Below are 20,046 nucleotides of genomic sequence, written 5' to 3' on the forward strand. Positions count from 1 at the left end.
ATGTGTAAGAAAGGATAAAATGACCTAAATGAGAACAGGATCAGAAAGACATTTTGAAGCATCTGTTAAAAAGTAATTGCTGCCCTCATCTCCTTCTGGATCTTCTAAGAACTCATTTCCAGGTGCTTTTTCTTCTTTTTTTCTTTTTTTTTTTTTTAAGTTAAACCTTCTTTATGAAACTTGATTTATTCAGGTTTTTTTTGGCACATGTGACTGTTCCTTTACCCTTTAATTCTTGTCACTCTGCTGTGAGCAGCCCAACAACTTGTCTTCCAGGACAACGTACCACTTTGGACACTTTTCTTCTGTTAGTCTGGCAATCTCGCTGCTCTCCCTTTGGCCTCCTGCTGTAATTTAGAATTCCTAAATTTATCATTGCTCTGTGTAATATTGAGTAAAAGAAAAGTGTTGTGGCAGGTCAAATTTTCAGATCTGTTTATGTTTGCTTTGATTCTAAATCAGAGTCCTGTCGCTATTTAAAACAGCTTTTCTAGCTAAGTATTTACTTTGACTTCTGGTACTTTGTTCTTTTTTTAAGTTGCTGAAAAATTCCTTTTCTTGTAATACAAAAATAATAGATGGAGATGGAGAACTAAAGCTGTAAATCAATCCTTCTGAAGTGATAATCTAATAAAGCACTCAGGCTTCACTGTTGAAGTTTAGGATATCATCAGGGCTCTTGGATTGATTTATGCCTTTGTAATCAAGCTCCCCAGCCCCATTATCTAGTAAGCTAGATAAAGAATACCACTTACTTTTCAACACATCCACAAAAAAAAAAAAAATAAAATAGAGAGCTCAAAGCATGCAAAGGTTATGCAGCTTAATTTATATTTTATACTTTCTAAAACTGATTCTTCAATACAAAAGAAGAAAAGAATAAGGGAGCATTTCTAATATTGAGACATTATTATCTTTCAGCTGGTGAGTACAGATAGGATTTGTCCTATGCTATTTGTTGTTGCCCTATCAGTTATCGTTCCCTGAAAATACCTTCCATGTGATGGAGAACTTGCTTTTGCTGTCAAACTTTGTTAGTTTACATTATAAAAGGTAAAATATTACAGGCACTTTTCAGTAATACTGTTTATTTTAACTTACTGGCTTTTCATACTTTGTTTATTTTTTGTCATTCACATGATAATCCAGGCGAAGAACAAAAAGGCAAAGAAAAAAGGATGTTTATATATGCATACGTGCTTACATATGGTCAACCTGCAGAATTCATTATCCCAGGTAGTGTATCTCCAGATTTTTAAACAGGAGTGAAATAAATATTCCTCTTAGACAAATCTGCAGCAAGGAAGAATAACAATATAGGTAATCACATCAGATGTCTCCAATCAACTATAGAATAGGATTTTAATCCTATTTCTGAACCAACATAGTTTTTATAGCCCCTTCTTTTTATGTTAATTGTAAAAATACAGTTGAAACATCTACTGTTTTCTAAGTAGGTCTTTAAAATGTTCCGTGCGGTACCTTTATCTTCATAACAGAATAAAAAAGAATATATCATTTTAGTTAGCCCATCATTAACACAGAAGCTAGTGTTACAGAAAGCTTTTCTAGCACTGCCTGTACTCGGGGCACGGGGAAGCACGAGAACATGGGCTCTTCTGCAACGACTGCAGCTACAGAGTCGAGATGGAAAGAAGATACAATACAGAAGAAAACCTGCCTGACTTCTAGATGTCTGCACACACAACTGCAGAAGAAAGCAAGTTCGTTTTAACTGGAAGGCTCCTCAAATTGAGGACTCCCTAAGCATGATTTAGCACTGTGTAATTGATGGGCTTAGTCTATATAATTATCAGCAGCTTCATGAAAAAAGAAATGAGAAGTAATGCCTTTCTCACTCCCATGTCTTAATACCAAAATTTATTTCTTACTTCTACCTATGCATAATTTTAATCCTTTATGTGCAAACTTCTTTTAACACTCTCAGCAACTACTGAAGCAATTTAAAACTAATAACTGGCAGCAAAGTGAAATAAAAGGTTTTAACTTTACAACCAGAAATATAACTATTGCAGCTAAATTTTCATCTATATGTAAAGGTGTACAATTGACTAAAAGAGAAAACAGAAAATGAAAACAGCAGTAGGAAGATGCATATTACTTCTATTACAGACCATAAGAGGAGAAGAAAAGCAATCTTTCCATCACCAGGAGCTTTCTAACAAATAGTGTCACCAGTATCCATCTGACCTAGCATTTCCTTATTGCTGGCTAAAACCTGTTTTTTCTTCCCCTTTCTTAGTGGAAAAAAATGAATAAATATCACAAGCCAAAGCTGATAGATATATCTATCAACAGGGTTTTCATCACAACGTAGCTTCATTTCTTTTACTTATTTGTAAGATTTTGAAAATAGATTTAAAAACAGAAATAAGACAGGGTATTTTGTGCAAGCTGAGTGCTGAGCAATCCATATCAAGCAACATAAAAAGGCACTATTTTAATTGCAAACTTAGCTATGTCTTGATAGCTTATAGATAGCTATGAGCTATCACACTGGTATTTTCTTTTCCCACTGTTACCTACATACTTGTACTAGCTTAATGACAAATTGATTAAGCCAGATGTTTATTTCAATGCTAACAACTCTTGTACCAATTACTAATTACCATACTAATGGCCTATCAAATGTAAATTATAAGCCCAGGTCTATACCGCACAATGGATAATATTTTATTTGAAGGTTAAGATTTGAGAAAATTGAAACAATTTTCAAGAGCTTTGAAAAAGTCATAAGCACCAAAGATCTATTAAGAAGAAATTAAGATTCATAGAATCTATTTTGTTAAAGTCACAATTCATTTCATTAAAAAGAATCAAATGTCTGTATTACTATATACATTAAACTTGTACACTGAAAATAAGGAAAACGTGGATGTTCGGGACAGGTCTGCCTTAGAAAACTGCTTTCCCTTGAAATAAAAAAAAAAAATTCATGCAGACCCCTTCTCATTCCTTAAAACAAAAATATTTGCTTGGGCCTACTGTTTAGCATCAATATATTCTTTCTGCTTTAAATATTCCTGCATTCACTACAAATTAATTCACGCAAATCATGATTGAACTACGTGTAGAAGCATATCCACCGCAAGGTATTGACTTGGATAGCACAAGCCCTGACAGCAGACACACACAGACAGTCCCTTGAGCCTTTGCTCAGTCCTGGTCAAAATTATGTGATCAATTTGCTGGATTAAGCAGCATCAGCACCACAACCACTTTAAAGCTACCAAGTGCTTACTCCAGTATTACAAAACTGTTTTCAACAGAGAACAACTCTATAACAGCTAATATTTTCAGTTACTTGTCAATTAATAAAATCAGTATCAGCTTCAAATCATTCAACTTGATGTTCTTTTAAAATGGAAAACTTGACACAGATTCTATTGAAAAATATTATTTTCATTGTAAATGCTCCTTGAACACATTCCCTGCCTAGCTTAAAAAGGAAAACCTTGAATGTGTAAGAGGTGTGTGTTACATCAGTTACACTTAGTAAAGTAAGTGTACACAAACATGTTGTGATGGTTGAATTCCAACTCGCCTCCCATTAGGTATATAATTTGAATTTTCCACATACTGAAATAGTAAGGGAAATAGTTATTTTGACAGGCAATATCCTAATGTTTTTATTTTATTTTTAAAATGGTCTGGTAGTTCAAATGACAACTGTAGTGAAGTAATTCCTATATATACTTCCTACTGGATTTAATTGCAAAGCTATTTTATAGTTAAAACTAAATCCATTTTAATACAGTTCAGACTACATTTAATCAAGTATCTCAGAAAATGATGGATATTAACAATATACAGACATACTAAGTAGAGAACAGGTGAAATAACTGCTTCCTCCTTATGATTTAAAATTATTTTTCTTTTAAGCAAAAAGAAAAAAATATTATCAGTCATTTAAAAAGCACAAATGCTGTTCATCATTTACTGAGAATTGATGCTTTGTGCCTCAGTGAATGTAGTCATTTCAGGAAGAAACAGTCTTATTTAAAAAAAAAACCACACACAAAAGGTGTTTTGGGAGACATCCAATGCTATTTAATAAGCTCACTGTAGAATCTTTGTTGTCATAAATCTCGAAAAAAATTCAGAATTTACACGAACGTGCAAAAATAACTATGTGCCAAAACAGCTGGGTTCCTTTGAAATCATCTCATTTTTTACAAATCAGTTTTGGATGAGAAGAAACTACATAATCTGTATCAAAACTCAATATACTTGTGGCCCACAACAATTTTCACTTGTTTTTCTCACAACTGGAATTTCTGTTAAAAGTCTAACAGTACATAATGAAATACCAGTTCTGCATATTGAAATCAATGTCTGTATTTAAATCATAATGCTTTTTACAATATAACTTTACTCTCTTTAAACTTCAGCCACCCAAACCTCATTTCTGTTACTAATCATTTAATGAAAATGGATCAATTCTCCTTTTTCTCTAAAAAAGTTCTGTAAAAAGTCTTGCCAGCTCCCCAGTACTACCTTGAATGATTCAGGGGAAAGAATTTCATAAAGTTTTTGTACTAGAATATTTTTAAGCACTTCTACCAGAAAATGTTAAGTATCTATCTTATCCTTGGTAGAAACCACAGGAGAAAAAGTGAAGCTGTACAAAGAAGATCATAAACAATTAACATCTCTCCAGATGTAGTAATCTAAATAGTCTATCAGCATCTGCTACTTAACATCTCATGTCGGTGCCCATTTGTAAGTAATGAGCAGTCACGTTGCACTGGGGCAAGAAGCAGCCGGTTAATCCAAAGTGCTCGCAGGGAGCAGGAAGCCAACAAGGCCAACAACTGCAGGACATCTTGGGACCGAGCTGCGTGCTCAGCACAACATCTTGTCTCGCAATGGAGAAGTGGAATTCCTGGGGAGTCAGGGGAAGGGGAAGGTTTCATGGAAATATTCACAAAGCTTTCACTCCCCACCAGGTGAGCAGTATGTGCTTATGAGTCATTGCCACATGAACGTTTGGGTGGTGTATGGCTCCTAGAATCTGATGGACATTCTGCCTTGACTCTTGATTAGCTGCTTCTTGTTGCCCTCATCATTGTCGCTATCCAGTATCATTCTAAGTACTTTTTTTAGTCACAATTTTGAAAATTTTGAATGATTCATCTTACCCTAAATTGAAAACTAAAAAAGAACGTGCTTGTTTATGAAGCACCTGAAAACTGATGGCTTTACACAGCCAAAACTGTTGGGTTCATTTTTTTTTAAATATAGTTTTGATTAAGGTTCCAACAATATTGCTATAAGCCCCTCTTGCCTTATGTCCCTTCTCTCCTTTTCCTACAACTGACAAACTGCCTTTGTCTATGCTGATATGGACTATGAGCAACAGAAAGGATGGGGGCACATCAGGAAACTCTTTGGCTCTCCTCCTTGGCTCTTTTCCAGCACAAAGGGCCAATATTGATACATAAAATTTTGATAAACAGTTTTGAAGGCTGATCTGTATCTCCTATACAAGCCAAGATCTCCTTAGGAAGAGCAAAATATTAAAATCAATCTGATAGCATTGATTTCTCAAATGCATCCATATACTAAAGCTGACCAGCGTTTGTGTTTCACGAAGGCAAAAATAACCATATATGTCAAATTCTTTGTTCTAGAGAAAGGGCCCATGAAAAACTCCACTAGCAACATTTGTTTTCTGGAAGATGCTCACCTTGAAAACGTTGTGTCCTCCATAAAGTTTTGTAGGAGTGTTTCCTCTTAAATCTTAGAAAAAAAAAAACCATCTCCTTAAATATTCCCCTTCCACAAAGGAAATATCACTTTCCTCCCTTCTACTCCATAGTTAATTGTCCAAAGCTGACTCTGGTAGCAGCAGTCAGCAATAATAATAGTGATAGGCTTGTTACTATAACATAGCATACATTGAATTTAATCAGTTACAATATGGCACTATATACTAGAATTTTTAATAAGAGCTCCCTCAAATATCTGGTTTTGTCAGTCACAATTCTGCTGAAATTTTTCTTCTGATGACAGCAGGATGAGTAGCCAGAAAAGCCACCAAATACTTACTTTTTCTTCTATAAAGACAACCTGTTATCTTCAGCCAAAGCAGTAGGAAGGCCCAAACAACTTCATGCTCAACTGGAAATCTGTGTTATTTTTTCTCCTCTGCCTGTAGCAAATATTCTAACTTTTAAAAATTGTGAGGTTTTGGGTTAAGAAGAGATGGAGGATTAAGCATTGTTGTCTTTGAGATTTAGAAAAAAAAATAGGCTACCTTTTTAACTCTTAAAACAATCTGCAGGAGTTCATTTTATGGCATAAAGTCTGTAAAGAAAGATTTAACAGACTCCAAAGAGGGACAATTACTTAGGCAGACAATTCCAACTTCACTGTCTCCTTAAGAGGGATGGAATGGAACAAAAAACAAAAAAAAAGCATCAAAACTGAATGGATCGGAGCCCCTGAATTGAGAGAGAGACATATGTGCTGTAATGCTTCTGTCCCACCACCAAATTGTTAGATGCCCAGTGCTGGAGTATAATTCCCAAGCCCAGAACAACTACCACAACTGCTCGCACAGCACACAGGTTGCAGTTAGGTGCCTAGGGACACCACGGTTGGAGAGTTTCTCAGGTACCTGTACACTCGCCTCAATGCGTTTTGCACGACAGAGTTACAGATCAAAACCATTTACTGGACTTAGGTGTGTATACAGTTCCTCTGGAAAGCAATGGCTGGATCAGCGTATTCACTGGGCAGGTGAGAGACGTACAGGACATCAGGTGGACAAGCTGTTGCTATCTGAAAAAGAGCTCGAATCTGAGAGCATCTATAGTGAATAGTGAACACTGAAAATGTAAAATGGTTAGGTCAGGCACACAGTGCCTTGGCTATACTGAGGCAGAGAAGTTCATTAATAAGGAGTAGTTAAAAGTACTCTAGTAGAGTAATTCACAGATGTTATCCTATACATGACAATTTATGATCTGTGAGATTTATTGTGAGTCCCGTGAACAATGACAGTTTATAATCCAACCACTGCAGCATGAAAAGAACAGAATAATTATATCAATGGTTAACAGAGTTAGTGACCATGATACTCAAACTGGATGGATTTATGATTTGTGGGGACCCCAGCATCTTATCTGGACAGAAAGAATACACTATGGGGGTACTTGGTTCATGCAGATTAGGAGAGACAACTGACTGGTAGAATTGCATGTTGAAAAGAAGCTGGTGTCCACTGCCAGAAACCTCCTACAAGTTTTTTCTGGAACTGAACAACACCTTACGTCGCCTGTCGTACTAGAAATGCTTTAATCTCCTTCTACACCTTCCCAGAGACGCAGTACCAAGAAGTGGTATAACTGCCTGCACCTCTCCCACTGGGCTGGTTGCTTTATAAGAAGAGCTGTTCATACTGATTTGGGCTTCTGTTACTTTTCATAAGCCTCGGCCTTACTAGCTCTTAACTGCAGTTCTGGTCCTGGCCGCAGAGAAGCATTCCCAGGTGCCTTCATTGCACACCCTAACGGATGCAACGCAGCACAGCCCCGACACCATTTTCAGCAGCTTGAACTGGGAGAAAAAAACCCTCAAACTGTAAGTCTTCACAACCTGTTGTGACCCTGTCTGCTACTCAGATACGTGCAATTCTGCTTTAAAGTTAGCCCTAGATGAGATGTGAAGCCATACCAAGCCACAAGCCCTTCACCCCTCCTTAGCTGCATGGGAACAGCCTCAGAACCTCCCAAACACTTTCTAAAAACAAGCACAGAAGCTAAGGTCTCAACTTTGCTGGATAACAAAAAAAATCAGACTCAATAATAAAGCAGTTTTACGGCAGTCATAACCTCCCTTCCTCTCCCCTTCCCAGTAACTCTCTCATGCGGCACAGGCTATCCCTGTTTCTTTTTTTCCTGTATGACAGTAACCATTAGCATCACTCCTGCTCCTAAACTCATGCCCATCCAGACTCAATACGTACCTAATTAAAGGCAGAATAATTGTCTTCAGATTATATTTAGCTTTAAATCTTTATGGGTCTATTTCAGACCTAAAGAACTTGTAAACTTGTCTATTCTTGTCAGCTTTGCTACTCTATTATTATAAAAATAATACATAGAAGTATTACATTACCTATACATCTTTGGACAATCCAGACTATAGTAACACTTGGCACTAAAAATTACTAGCACTTCTTATAAAAATGGTTTGCTTTATAACAGACATGTCCTGAGCACTGGAATTCAAAACACATGATCTGCAAAAGACTTAGGCAGCCTGCCCTGTTCCACTGCTCCACTGATAGATCCTGCACTAAGCAAAACAGATTATTCAAACGCCAATCACTGGATGGCATGGCCCTGGCACACGAGGAAAAATGTTTTAAAAACAAGGTATTTGGATTCACTTATTTTGAAAAAAAAAAAATCCAGCACCATATATTTTTCAAATACGAAACAAAAAATATATTAATTAAATCTATATCCAGCACACACACTAACATAAACCAGTTAGGCACAAGAGACAGGTATAGTGCTTGCATTCCTGTTTTACAGCCAGGAGTGTCTGGAAAGTTATAAAGAAAGTCTGATTTGCTCTGCAGTTTGTATTTTTTGGAGGTAGCCTGGAGAGGAAATAATGAATATAGAAAACCTTAGAGAACAACTGAAGCCCAGCAGTGAGCAGATTCTGCTCTGGTGAGCTTGCCAAACCAAGAGACATACATATATATATATATATATATATGTGCATACAGTCAGTTATGGAAGAGCCTAATACAGAAGCCAAGAGCAAAAACACTTTATTCTCATTAAAGAGAAACCCTCACCCTCAAACTGTTCCCATTTTCCAGACAATTAGTATTGCACTCAGAAAGATAAAAGGCATATTTCATCGGAACAGAACACCTAAGAAAATTACACGTACCATTTTTAATTCAGCTTTTGGCAAGAGACATCTTGCTAACATAACTAGTTTTACATTGCGATATCAATATTGCAGTGTTCCCCAGATTTAACACATTCACAACTGTCCCACAAGAAAGTATCACTACGCAAAGCTCTTGGCTAAGAGCTTGCAGCTGCTCCCTCAGCCACTAACTCCTCACACTGCCTTCTAGGAACGAGGACATTCCAAGTCCAGTTCTCCTTTTTTACAAAGTTGGGCAATTTCCCAAAAAAAATGTCATGTTTGCAATGTAACAATGCTTACGAAAAGTGTTGTTTCACATTTACAGGGAGCCTGCAACTCTGAAAGATCCCAGAGAGCCTCATGAACTTTACATATCATGTACTGAATATGTCAAAGAAGAGAAAGTGAGCCTACTGCAGTATGGGGTGGGGAATCAACAAAAAGACTGATAGTAACATACAATACTGGCAAAACCCATTTTAAAAAATACCGCACAAGGTCCATTGTGAATCACAAACGTTTTTTTCTTCAAATTTTAGATTAAAAACTATCTCAAATGTTTCAAGTGCTTTCTGAGTGTTTAAGCCATTAGAGTGCATTTGGGTCATGTTCTGAAGCTTTGCTATTAGACATGTTGTTTAAATGAAAGCTGCAATTTAAGCAAAAATGATTGATGCCAGAAACATTAATTAAGAAAAAAAAAAAAGGATCTCAAGTCCTTGATAGATCTGGCAATAATTACTATGTGTAGAGCAGAAAATTAGTACATTTAAAACATATATTTAATGTTGAAGTGGGAGTTTTATTTTATTGCTCTCCTTAGCAACCTAACGATCTAGCTCTTTGAGAACTAGCTGAAGGCTTGAACCTATCCTTACAGAAGCAAGCTAAAATTTTCAGGCAGTTAACTAAGAACAGAGGCAGTCGCTAAATCCACCTAGATCTACATGCCAGATTTTGCTGGAATTCCCCCTAAAACACCATAGGTAATGGAGTAACATCCATAGGCATGTCAAAGTTTTCTGTTAAATGGAAAACTCAAGGACTGGACTCAGAATAAGCAAGGAGAAAAAAACTGATGTCAAACACAACCAAATATGTAAATTGTGGAATATGACCAAATGACAGAAAAATGAAAAAAATCTTGAAAAAAGCAAAAATTAAAATACAGTTTCCTTTAATATTTTAAAACATTAAATATCATACTTTTTAACTTCACTTAAGAAAAGCACAGATCACCATAGTAACTAGTATTAAATGGATTCTACCCTCTATCAGGAAAAATAAGGTTTTTTATTAAACTTCCAGCAACTGGAATCTCCCTGGGTTGTTTTTGTTTGTTTGGGGTTGGTTTTTTGTGTGTGTGTGTGTGTGTGTGTGTGTGTTTGATAAAGAAAGTTCTAATAAAGTGAATTTGTTATGTGCTTGCTGTCAATTTTTCCCATACCCAAAAGCAGAGCTCTGAGAGGAAACAGATTTACTTTGCTATCAGCAAATAAAGCTGCAGTGATATCAATAGAATGGTGAATTTGACTCATAAGCCAGTATATGTTAAACTGCCTTTCCATCTGGTAAGAGGAATTATACCATTCTGTGGAGGGGAATTATACAGAAGAGGACAGCTGGATATTTTTAAATCTTATTCTTATGTAAATCAAACTATCAATAAGTGCTTATTATTTATGCACAGATCCTTACATTATTAAATAGCTTTTAAAAGCTTGCATAGAGTGAAGATTTTACCAAAGAAACAAGGTATATTTTTATAAATAAAATAGTATTTCTTTCACCTCTTCAGAAGAAATAACGGTATGACTAAGAAATGAACAGTCTGAATATTTATTAGAATTAAAATGAGCAAAACATTACTTTTTCATTCCAGAATACCTTGGCTCTATACATTTTATACTCTTAAATTTATCCTTCTTACAACTACATAAAATATACTATGAAATATGATATTAAAAATAAGGAGACACACACACACCACACACACCCCCCGATATTTTATTTCCACCCAGCAGTTCTTCATTACAGAAGTCTTGAAGCCCAGTTTTTGCCCAGTTCTTACATGGTTTTTTGGTAGCTATGTTTTGTGGTTTGTTTTGTCTGTTTGTTTGGGTTTTGTGGGTTTGTGGTTGGGGTTTTTTGTTGTTTGTTTTTGGTTGGTTGGTTGTTTTTTAACACACCACAGCAGACATTCACAACATTTTAATGTTTCCCATTTAGGTAACAGAATTAGTATTCTGATTTATGCCTGGGAACTTAGATACACTAAAATGGTATCTAACCTGCCCATCATTCAAAGATACAGTCTCAATACCACCAGGACAGGTCCAACAGCCTAAAATCTGCCACAGCGGAAAGTACTTCACAAGAGAGATTGATTTCCTTCCCCCGAAACTACAGCAATGGCCGTAACTGGGAAGTACAGTGCAATAAATGTTACAGTACATCCAGTAAAAACTGACAATTTGAAAAATTCACTGTGAAACCTTATTTCCACCAAGCATTTGTAACCCTGTAACCTTTCCAGATGCTCATAAATTGTCCAGATTTACACAGATTTACAAGGGATGACAAAAGCTACAATCACATCTCCAGGTGAAGGCTATGTCTTGGAAGAGCCCAGAAATAATGAAACTTCTCAAAGAATGATTTAACTACTCACTTAATTCTGTAGTTTTCATATTTTTCCTCCCTGCATCCAGTAAAAGTTCAAATTTTGATATTAGAGAACTTTGAAACATCCCCTTGTCATATTCCTTACATTTCCATACGCCTATTTCTGAAAATTTATCTGTGTATATCATCCTGCATATGGATACACTGAAACGTATGGAAATTTTAAAACCTCTGTAGACAAAATTCTATGAGGGGGTAAAATTAGCAGCTACCAAATTAAATATTACAGAAATTTAAGTAAAATTACTTTAAAGTAATATTTTTTTCACCTAAAAATATATTTTAAGTCAATATGATCTTCCTATTATTATCAATGGAACATTCCATTATTAAAATTAAGGGGGAAAAAATCTAAGTATTTTTATTTATATCTGATTTTATTGTTTTACAGTCTAGTTACTTTGAATAATCAAACCATTCTAATCAGTTCTACTCGAACATTTTACCAACTGAAACTACCTACTTAAAGAAAACAAAAATATTTCTTTTTGGAAAAAATGTTATCATATGTCATTAAAATAGCATTGTAAAATAGAATGTAAATGTATGCTCAAAGCTGCTTTAGAAGACAAATTTTGGTTTAAAATGCCACTGTGTTGCATGCTTTCCAACAGCACAATTCAGAAATTAATATAACTGGGAGATGAGTATGCTAAAACAAATTAAAAATAAATATAAAGTAAGAAAAAATAAAGATCTTCCATAAGAACACAAATAACTAGCTATTCTGAAGCTAGGAAGGAAGGAAGGAAGAAAAAAAAAAAGTGTTGTGGAGTTTCCTTGATTTCCTACAATCTCTGCCCCAAGGCATGGCATGTACTGCACATGACGACCAGATATAAAAGCTTCAGAGGAAGGGAGGGAGATAACGTACAACCCTGCAGCTATGACTTTCTAATCAATAGGATTCTTGACAGGAATATAAATCTAACTTTCACACCGAACAGTTAGAGTTTGGAATTTTCACAGAAATCCTTATTTTAGAAATCACAGGGTTATAGGTTTGCTGCTGAGATTGCACAACAGCATATCTAACGAGTGGCAAAAAAACCCCAATTTTTATCCAGAGCTATGGAGAACAGTATTCACACTTTGAATCACGTTCCAGATGATTTATGAAGAATATAATAAAGTAATAAATACAAGTAAAGCATTTAACTGATTTAAAATAATCCTTATCTTCTTGATAACTACTGTGTATGTAATTTGACAATATAATACTATACTTTCAAAACAGGTTTTGAGTGTAAGGGTAATTTTTACAGAGAAAATAGTTTTTCTTTTTTTTTTTTAAACAAAATACAAATGTGATCAAGTTTGCATTCTTCATATGAAGTTTACAAATTAGATGGCAGTACGGGACTGGATTCAGTCATACAGGAGTGACCTATTTTTTATGTTTATCATCTCCTGATGTTCTAAGGGAAATAATTGAAAACAACATTTGACTGTAACTTCCGTACGTGAATGGGTCACTCTCCCAAGCCAAGCATCAGAGTAGAATGACAAATCCTAAGTGTATCATCCGATGACATGTACTAAACCTCTAAATCTGTGGTTATCAGCTTTCCTCAGGACCTCCAGTGATCTTAATAATGAGTCTCTAAGTACTGAAATTTTATCTTAGATAGTCTCCTCATATGGTCAAAGTGTCTGTCATTGGAACTGGTCTACATGCGCTCTCATAAACTAGATAGTCTACATAACCTTTTTTTTTTTAGTTGGTTTTTTTTTTTTAAGAACAGAATTAGGAAAGACTTTAGAGCAAAAATACTATTTTTATGCTAATATTGGTGTCTACGAACCCAACAGATGTGAAGTTCACAACCTGAAACATGATCACAGCCAAAACCAATTTGAAAATGGCTGCTCTGCAGAGTTTACTTTCTCCCAAAGAAACACCACAACTTGCCTGGCTAAGTCCTTGGTCTATGTAAGAATCTAGGAAGTGGGATGTATTACACGTGACCAAACCAGGGATTTACAGTCTGAAATTGCAATTTTAAGTTTACTCTGGAAAAGCCAAAATTCAAATCTCCATTTCCTTCGTTTTGTGGAATTGCTATAACTCTTGACCAGGACAGAAGAATCCACCACCAAATCAACCTTTGCTCTTCTAGTTCTGTAAATGGGATAAAAGAACTGTTTATGGCAGCCATAAACTCAGGACAGCAGACTGATATGGCTGAGTAACACGACTGACTGCATGAGACAAAAGTTCCAAATCAGAGTGGAGAAAATGATGATGAAACAGACACGAGACAAAGGGAAACAGCAAAAAAGGTATGTGACACACAGACTGGGAACAGGTCTAATGTCTAATGGGAACTAGGCTGAACGGTAGTTCGGAGAGGACTGGAGTTAGGAGCAAAGAAACTGTTTCCTGTAGTTTGAGTGGTACCACGTACTGAGGATTAGATTCCCCACCACCACCACCCTCCATTCTTTATAAATATGTAGAACGGCATCAACATATGCCCATAGCACACTGGTAATGAAACCATTTGTTAACATCTAGAACGGATTAATTGTTTGGACAGAAAAAGAGGAAAAAATTTCTCAGTGAAGACTTAATTCAGAGTTTAAAGATATTATCCCTCTTCAGCTTTTGTCATGATAAAAATTCATCATTTAGTCCTAATCTTGATTTCCCGTCTCACCCTGAGTCTTCAGTTAGGTAGACAAGAAGTCCCAGAGGTACCACTGAAACAGTATACCTGCCAGCACAGTTCTTTCTCACAAATACACACATAGTCTCTGCATCAGATATTTTTGGTTCTTGACATTTACCAAGCAAAGCGTTAAGGGTAGGATTCAAGCCAGTTCATTAAGTGTATCAGAGATGAATCCCCAAATCCAGTAAAAGAACAAGGCCTCGTGGCAGGCAGAACATAACCTTCTGGCACCTCTCCCTGCTGGAGAGGAATAAACCATATTTATGCCTTTTCCCCAGTTCCAACCAACATTGCTAAGACAATTTGGGGGACAAATACTATTTGAAATAACGATAATCATGAAAGGAATAAGGTTCCTATTGGATAACGCAATGTACAGGATAGAATGAACTGAAAGAAACTAAATATAAGGCTATTCATAGTTTAATGTGTTATTTCTCCTACTTGAGAAATTCCTCCAGTAGTTCCTTGTTCTTAGTCCTCCTATTTGTTATGCTCTATCTTAAGTTGAAGTAATGCTGTAACAAAAGACTAATATTGAAATTTCCTAAGAAAAGTAGGAAACAAAATTCATCCCTAAAATGTTGTCAAGTCAATCGCAAAAACCCAAAGACAAAAGCAAAACAGAACCAGAAAAGAAGTGATTATACCATAGGCACAAATTGCAATAACTGCACTGCATTTAATTGTACTCACAGTTGACACTGGTCTCCTTTGATTCCCTTAGTTGTGCAGAAACATTTTCCTGTTTGCATGTGACAAATATTTGCGTGTCCACTGCACGTGCAAGCTATAAAATCAAAAAGGAAAAGTGAGATTTCTTCACCCATATTTTACTTTGTAACTAAAGGAATTTTCATGGATTTTAATACTTTGTCCTAAACAAATTTCCTACAAGTTGTATTAAAAAAACCCCAACAAACCTACTTCAATTATAAGCTTCTTTGAAGAACATTTCACTAGCACATAATTTAGTTTATTTTCTATAGAGTTAGGAACCATGCATATATCATTAGGGGCTCTCCTCCACACCTTAAATAATAGCAGTTTGAGAATAGCCATTAAAGTCTACCATTTCAACGCACAATACAGAAAATTATTAACAATATTTCTTTTCTATACAAGGTGAAACCCTGACCAATGGCAAAAGCAAAATTCCATTAGTTTCAAATGTCTAATTAAAGAAAGTATTATTGCAAATGTTTGGTAAAATGTCTAATATAATTGGAACTCCTGCTTTTGACAAAAGCAAAGAAAAAGAAAGCTTTGAAACCATTTGAACAAAGACAGAATTAATACTACAATTATGGTCCACAACAGGAATATTCCAGAAGCAAAATCCAGGCACCTTTAAAAGCTCCTGAATTTTGAATTGAGGAGAATCACAGAAACATCATCACTCCCTCCACTCCTTTGTAACTCAGCGGCTAAAGTAAATCCCTCCTCAGTGGTCTGCTCGCTGCCACTCTTGCTGCCTGATTGATTCTCACCTCAAACCAAACCTTCGTGTTCCCAATTCTTCAGCTTTCTTTTTGCTTTCCCTTCCCATGTTTATACGAATGACTATCTTGTTTAGGCAGCCCTCCCTCTTTTCCAACCAAGCGTACAAAACTTAATAACCTCCCTCTGGTAAATGTGTCAATAAGTTCCCACATCATACTGGAATAATTACCTGCTAATATTCACACTACATTTAAAGTCTTTCTTTAATACAAAGTAACTCTGAACCTACCTTGATGATCATATTATGCTTTCACTGAAGTTTTAATTACGACTAAGACAAAAGATTTAATATGTGGGCTCCTGCTTGGGAACAGATACAATACTAAGTGGTGAGCTGTATATAATAAAAGTTTATTTTCCACTTTATAATCCTGATATTGAATTTCTATCAGAGTGACTGAGTTTTAATGCTCTTACTCTACTGATAAGGAATAACACACAATGAAGATTTCTGTGACAGTGTCCCACACCGTGCACACACTAACCTCCTGCCCCAGCTTAAGACAAATAGGGGAAAAGGTAATATAACAGAGTAGAACCACAATTAAACATAAGATATTATTGACAGAATATTTCCTTGTCAAGAATTCTATGGTTTGTTCAGCTTTCAGAACTTGTTAAATAGCTGGCTGAAGCCAAAGGAGCAATTCTTACTGAAGAGGTAACTGGAGATTCAGTGTCTGCAGGACACACATACCAGAAATTTCTATGCAGCATATAGTGATGTGTGATGTTTTTCTCTCTTTCATAATACAGCTTGTAACAACATTTCTGAAAAACACCTTCAGTTACCATAGAGTGCTAAATTTTGTAATTGTGCTATGATCTCGACACTCTACAATAAATTTTCATTGAAGTGCTGCTACTATATAATCAGTTATGTTTCCCTAAATCCATTCATGTTTTCCCCTCTACATTTATGGAATGATTATTTAGGCACTCTAAGCTGGAAAAGCCTCTTCTCAAAAGTTAATTTCAATCGTGTAAATCTTTGCTATACTTTGAGTAAAAAACAAAGGAATATATTCTTAATACCTTATTCTGCTTATGGTTAATTGCTCTTTACAGTGATGCACCATTACAAGACAGCACAAAAGTTATAAAGGACCTAAAAGGCTGAATTGCAAATCAGATTCTAAAAACTGTCAATATATTGACAAACACAAAAGATATTGCCAACCAATCTTAATTGATTACTCCCATAGTTATTGCTCACTTAATAGGAAGTAGATCACAAATGTGAAAGCGGAACTTCCTTTACTCGAGTGGCTTTTATTTAGTAAGTTATAAAAGCCTTTGGACACTATGCATCTTTATCGCCTTCTTGGGGGGGGGGGGGGGAAGGAGGGGTAAAATGGATTATACAGTAAAAGTAACAGATGTAGCCATATGAGACTTTGTGGATGGGCAAAACCATTTCCTTTGGCAGCTCAGACATGACTTGTATACCCAGTCCATGGAATTACCGATAAATCAAACTTTTCAGCACTATTTATCCCCAGGAACATCTAAATCAAATCAGCACCTATATAGTGCACTTTAGTGTGCTATGTGCTCGCTCACACAGCAATCCAGAGACGTCTCTCCAATCAGCCAGGTATCGCCTTCCATTTAAACTGCACCATGTTTTAGTCGCTGCACTCTGTCTTTGGAGTTTCCTGGATTTATACTGGAGAATCGCTAAATAACATAAACATCTGACGGAATTTATTTTCCTGTGGACTCATGTCTAAATGTTAACCTATGTGTATTCATAGCGCACAGAAACAGAGGACACATTCATAGTTTGGTCTCTCTCACCAAAAACACCAACATGGCTGCTCTACCTCACCTGCATTTTCACGACACAAATGAAGCTTCTATAGTGCTAAGATCAGTATGGCTGGAAAAGGAGAAGAAAGGAGGAGTTCAGAAGATTCAGAACGTTGTATTCTGGATTCCTGATCAATGAAAAAGCTAGTTCTGACAAGCCCAGCAGCTAATTTTCTTCTATTAAAAGATGAAGAGAAATTACTCTCATTGATCAAGTTGCTAGTAATTTAACTGTTCCCTGGGTAATACCTTGAAAAAGGACATCAGGAGCTAATCACATTTACACTATTTTAAAAATCTCATCTGGACAAATTTTATTTAACAGCAGTGAATGCATATTTTAATTAGTCTCAGGCTTGCAAATCTGTGATGAAAAATGGATTCCTACCAATCTGTGGACCTCTATGTGGGGATTTACTCAAAAAACAAAATACATGTAAGCCATCCCTCCTGTTACTGAAGCAAATGTGAATATATGTTATCAAACAAATGCAACAGCAGAAGCGGGACGATATTATAGTACATTCAATGGAAAAAAATTTTAGATGCCATTATCTTTGTGCCTCACTGCAGGTTTTTTGCATTGGTCTACTTCTGAATAATACAAAATAAATTATGAGCTTTGAATATGAAATATGTTTACTAATTAATAAACTGCAACCTAAAGGTATATTTTATTTCAAAGTAACAGAATATTTACATTCTTCCATTACATTGGTATTTCCGTACTCCTCTTTCCATATTTTCTTTAATATTTTCTACCCGTTTTTCTCTGCTTAACCATTCTCAGTGAATGGTTTCTATTCTGATACTACTGTAAGTCAACATTAAAACCGTAGCTACCAGAGTATCTTTTGCAGTCTAATGCTAATAGAAAATATGCCAAATCTTGCAATCAGTTGTAGAAGCATATTTTGTACCAATCATTCTGAGCTGGTACAAGTCAGCACAAGAGATGCAATTTATATTTTCCATATTTTTGGGAGGTCCCACCCCTCTCCACCCTCATGCATTTGTTTTCAAGGAATGAGGCTTAAGTTCCAGCAGCAACAGCTGCAACTAAAGTCTGTATTAAGTAACTTTTTTTTTCTTCCAAAAAAGGACAGTTATCTTTAATGTTGATCTAAAGAAATGCTTAAATTTATTTTTCTTTGTAAGAACTCCCTAAAGCTGAAGGAAAAGGAGAGTGTGTGTGCTGTGTCCCGCCCCCCATGTACTTAATAAAAGGTTTAAGAGTTTGAGTAGAACTACATGGTGGTGAGCAGAGATTTCTGATTGAAAATCCCAGGCTCAGACTACTTAATGCTAGATGGTGGGAGGATCGCATTATCGCTTTTGATTTTCTGGGCCTGTCTGCTCTGTCTTAATTAACATATCTGAGACACTGTCAAGGAAGTCCTACAACATCGTATTTTTTGTGGCTGTCTATGAAGTTAGCTAAGCCATCCCATGGAGATGCTCAGTCAATAAGGACAGTTTCAGCTTCTGCCACACTCCAGCATTTTACCAAGTTTCAGCATCTTTTACCTGCTTTCCTTTCTGCCATGTAGTTCCCATGTCCTTCGGTGTGGATTTTTGATAGCCACTATTCTTTCACACGTCTGGTTAGGCACAGTGTGAATCTTTTGCATTGTCACATCTCACAAGTGATGTTAGCTTGACAGCAACACATTCTCTATCATGATTATACTTGAAATAATGTCCAATTCTTAACATGAATTATTTTGAGACACTGACAGTGTCCTTAAAATTAGAGGATGAAGCACACCTACACAGATTTGTGGGGTTAAGAGAAATTAAATATAAGCAGAAACAATCTTTACGCTTTTGGATAAGGATATTGCATCCCTAACAGAAATATAGAAACAAATTTAAAGGTAACACTTATAAGCCCAATAGGAAAACATTCTCTAAACCTTTTTTTTTTTTCCTTATTTGAAATATAGTCTGTTTGAAAAGAAATCTAGACTCAACTTGTGGCCCTAATCTCAAAAAAACCCACACCAGCAACACAGAAAACTAGCCTCAGCAATGCCATTATACCTTTTCCTGAGTATGGCCATATTAACAATATTACATAACTGTTAGATAAGAGACATGATTATCTACAGGGTACATCAGATTCAGATTCTACTCCTTTACAATATATTCCAGCACTCACAGCCGCATCATACTCAAACACTTTCAGGAGGTTATGATGACGCTAATCCTCTCTCAAATCTTCCCTGTCATCAATGCAGACAATAGCTTGAAATCCTGCTTTATAGCAAGTTTAATATACAATAACATTCTAACGGTCTTATTAAAGTCTGTTCACATTCCCTATTTCCTCCTAATTTAAGTACTCATATTCAGTATTCAAATTCAGAAATGAATTTCTGGTTAAAATGAAATACAGCATTTTATTCTCTTAAAAAAAAAATCTGCATCCCGAAACACTACTGACATT

At 35.8% G+C, this 20,046-nt stretch overlaps 1 protein-coding gene across 3 annotated transcripts in view; it reads right to left on the reverse strand.

The window, feature by feature from the left end:
- The window catches only part of ATRNL1 (attractin like 1), a 520,884-nt gene that overhangs the window by 339,156 nt on the left and 161,682 nt on the right, over positions 1–20,046 (reverse strand). For all 3 annotated transcript variants that reach the window (XM_054832653.1, XM_054832656.1, XM_054832655.1), the window contains one exon: positions 14,979–15,072. In XM_054832653.1, coding sequence (XP_054688628.1) covers positions 14,979–15,072 — 94 coding nt within the window. The remainder of the gene's footprint in view (positions 1–14,978; positions 15,073–20,046) is intronic.

Source organism: Grus americana, chromosome 7 (assembly GCF_028858705.1).
Source record: "Grus americana isolate bGruAme1 chromosome 7, bGruAme1.mat, whole genome shotgun sequence".
NCBI classification, from domain to species: Eukaryota; Metazoa; Chordata; class Aves; order Gruiformes; family Gruidae; genus Grus; species Grus americana.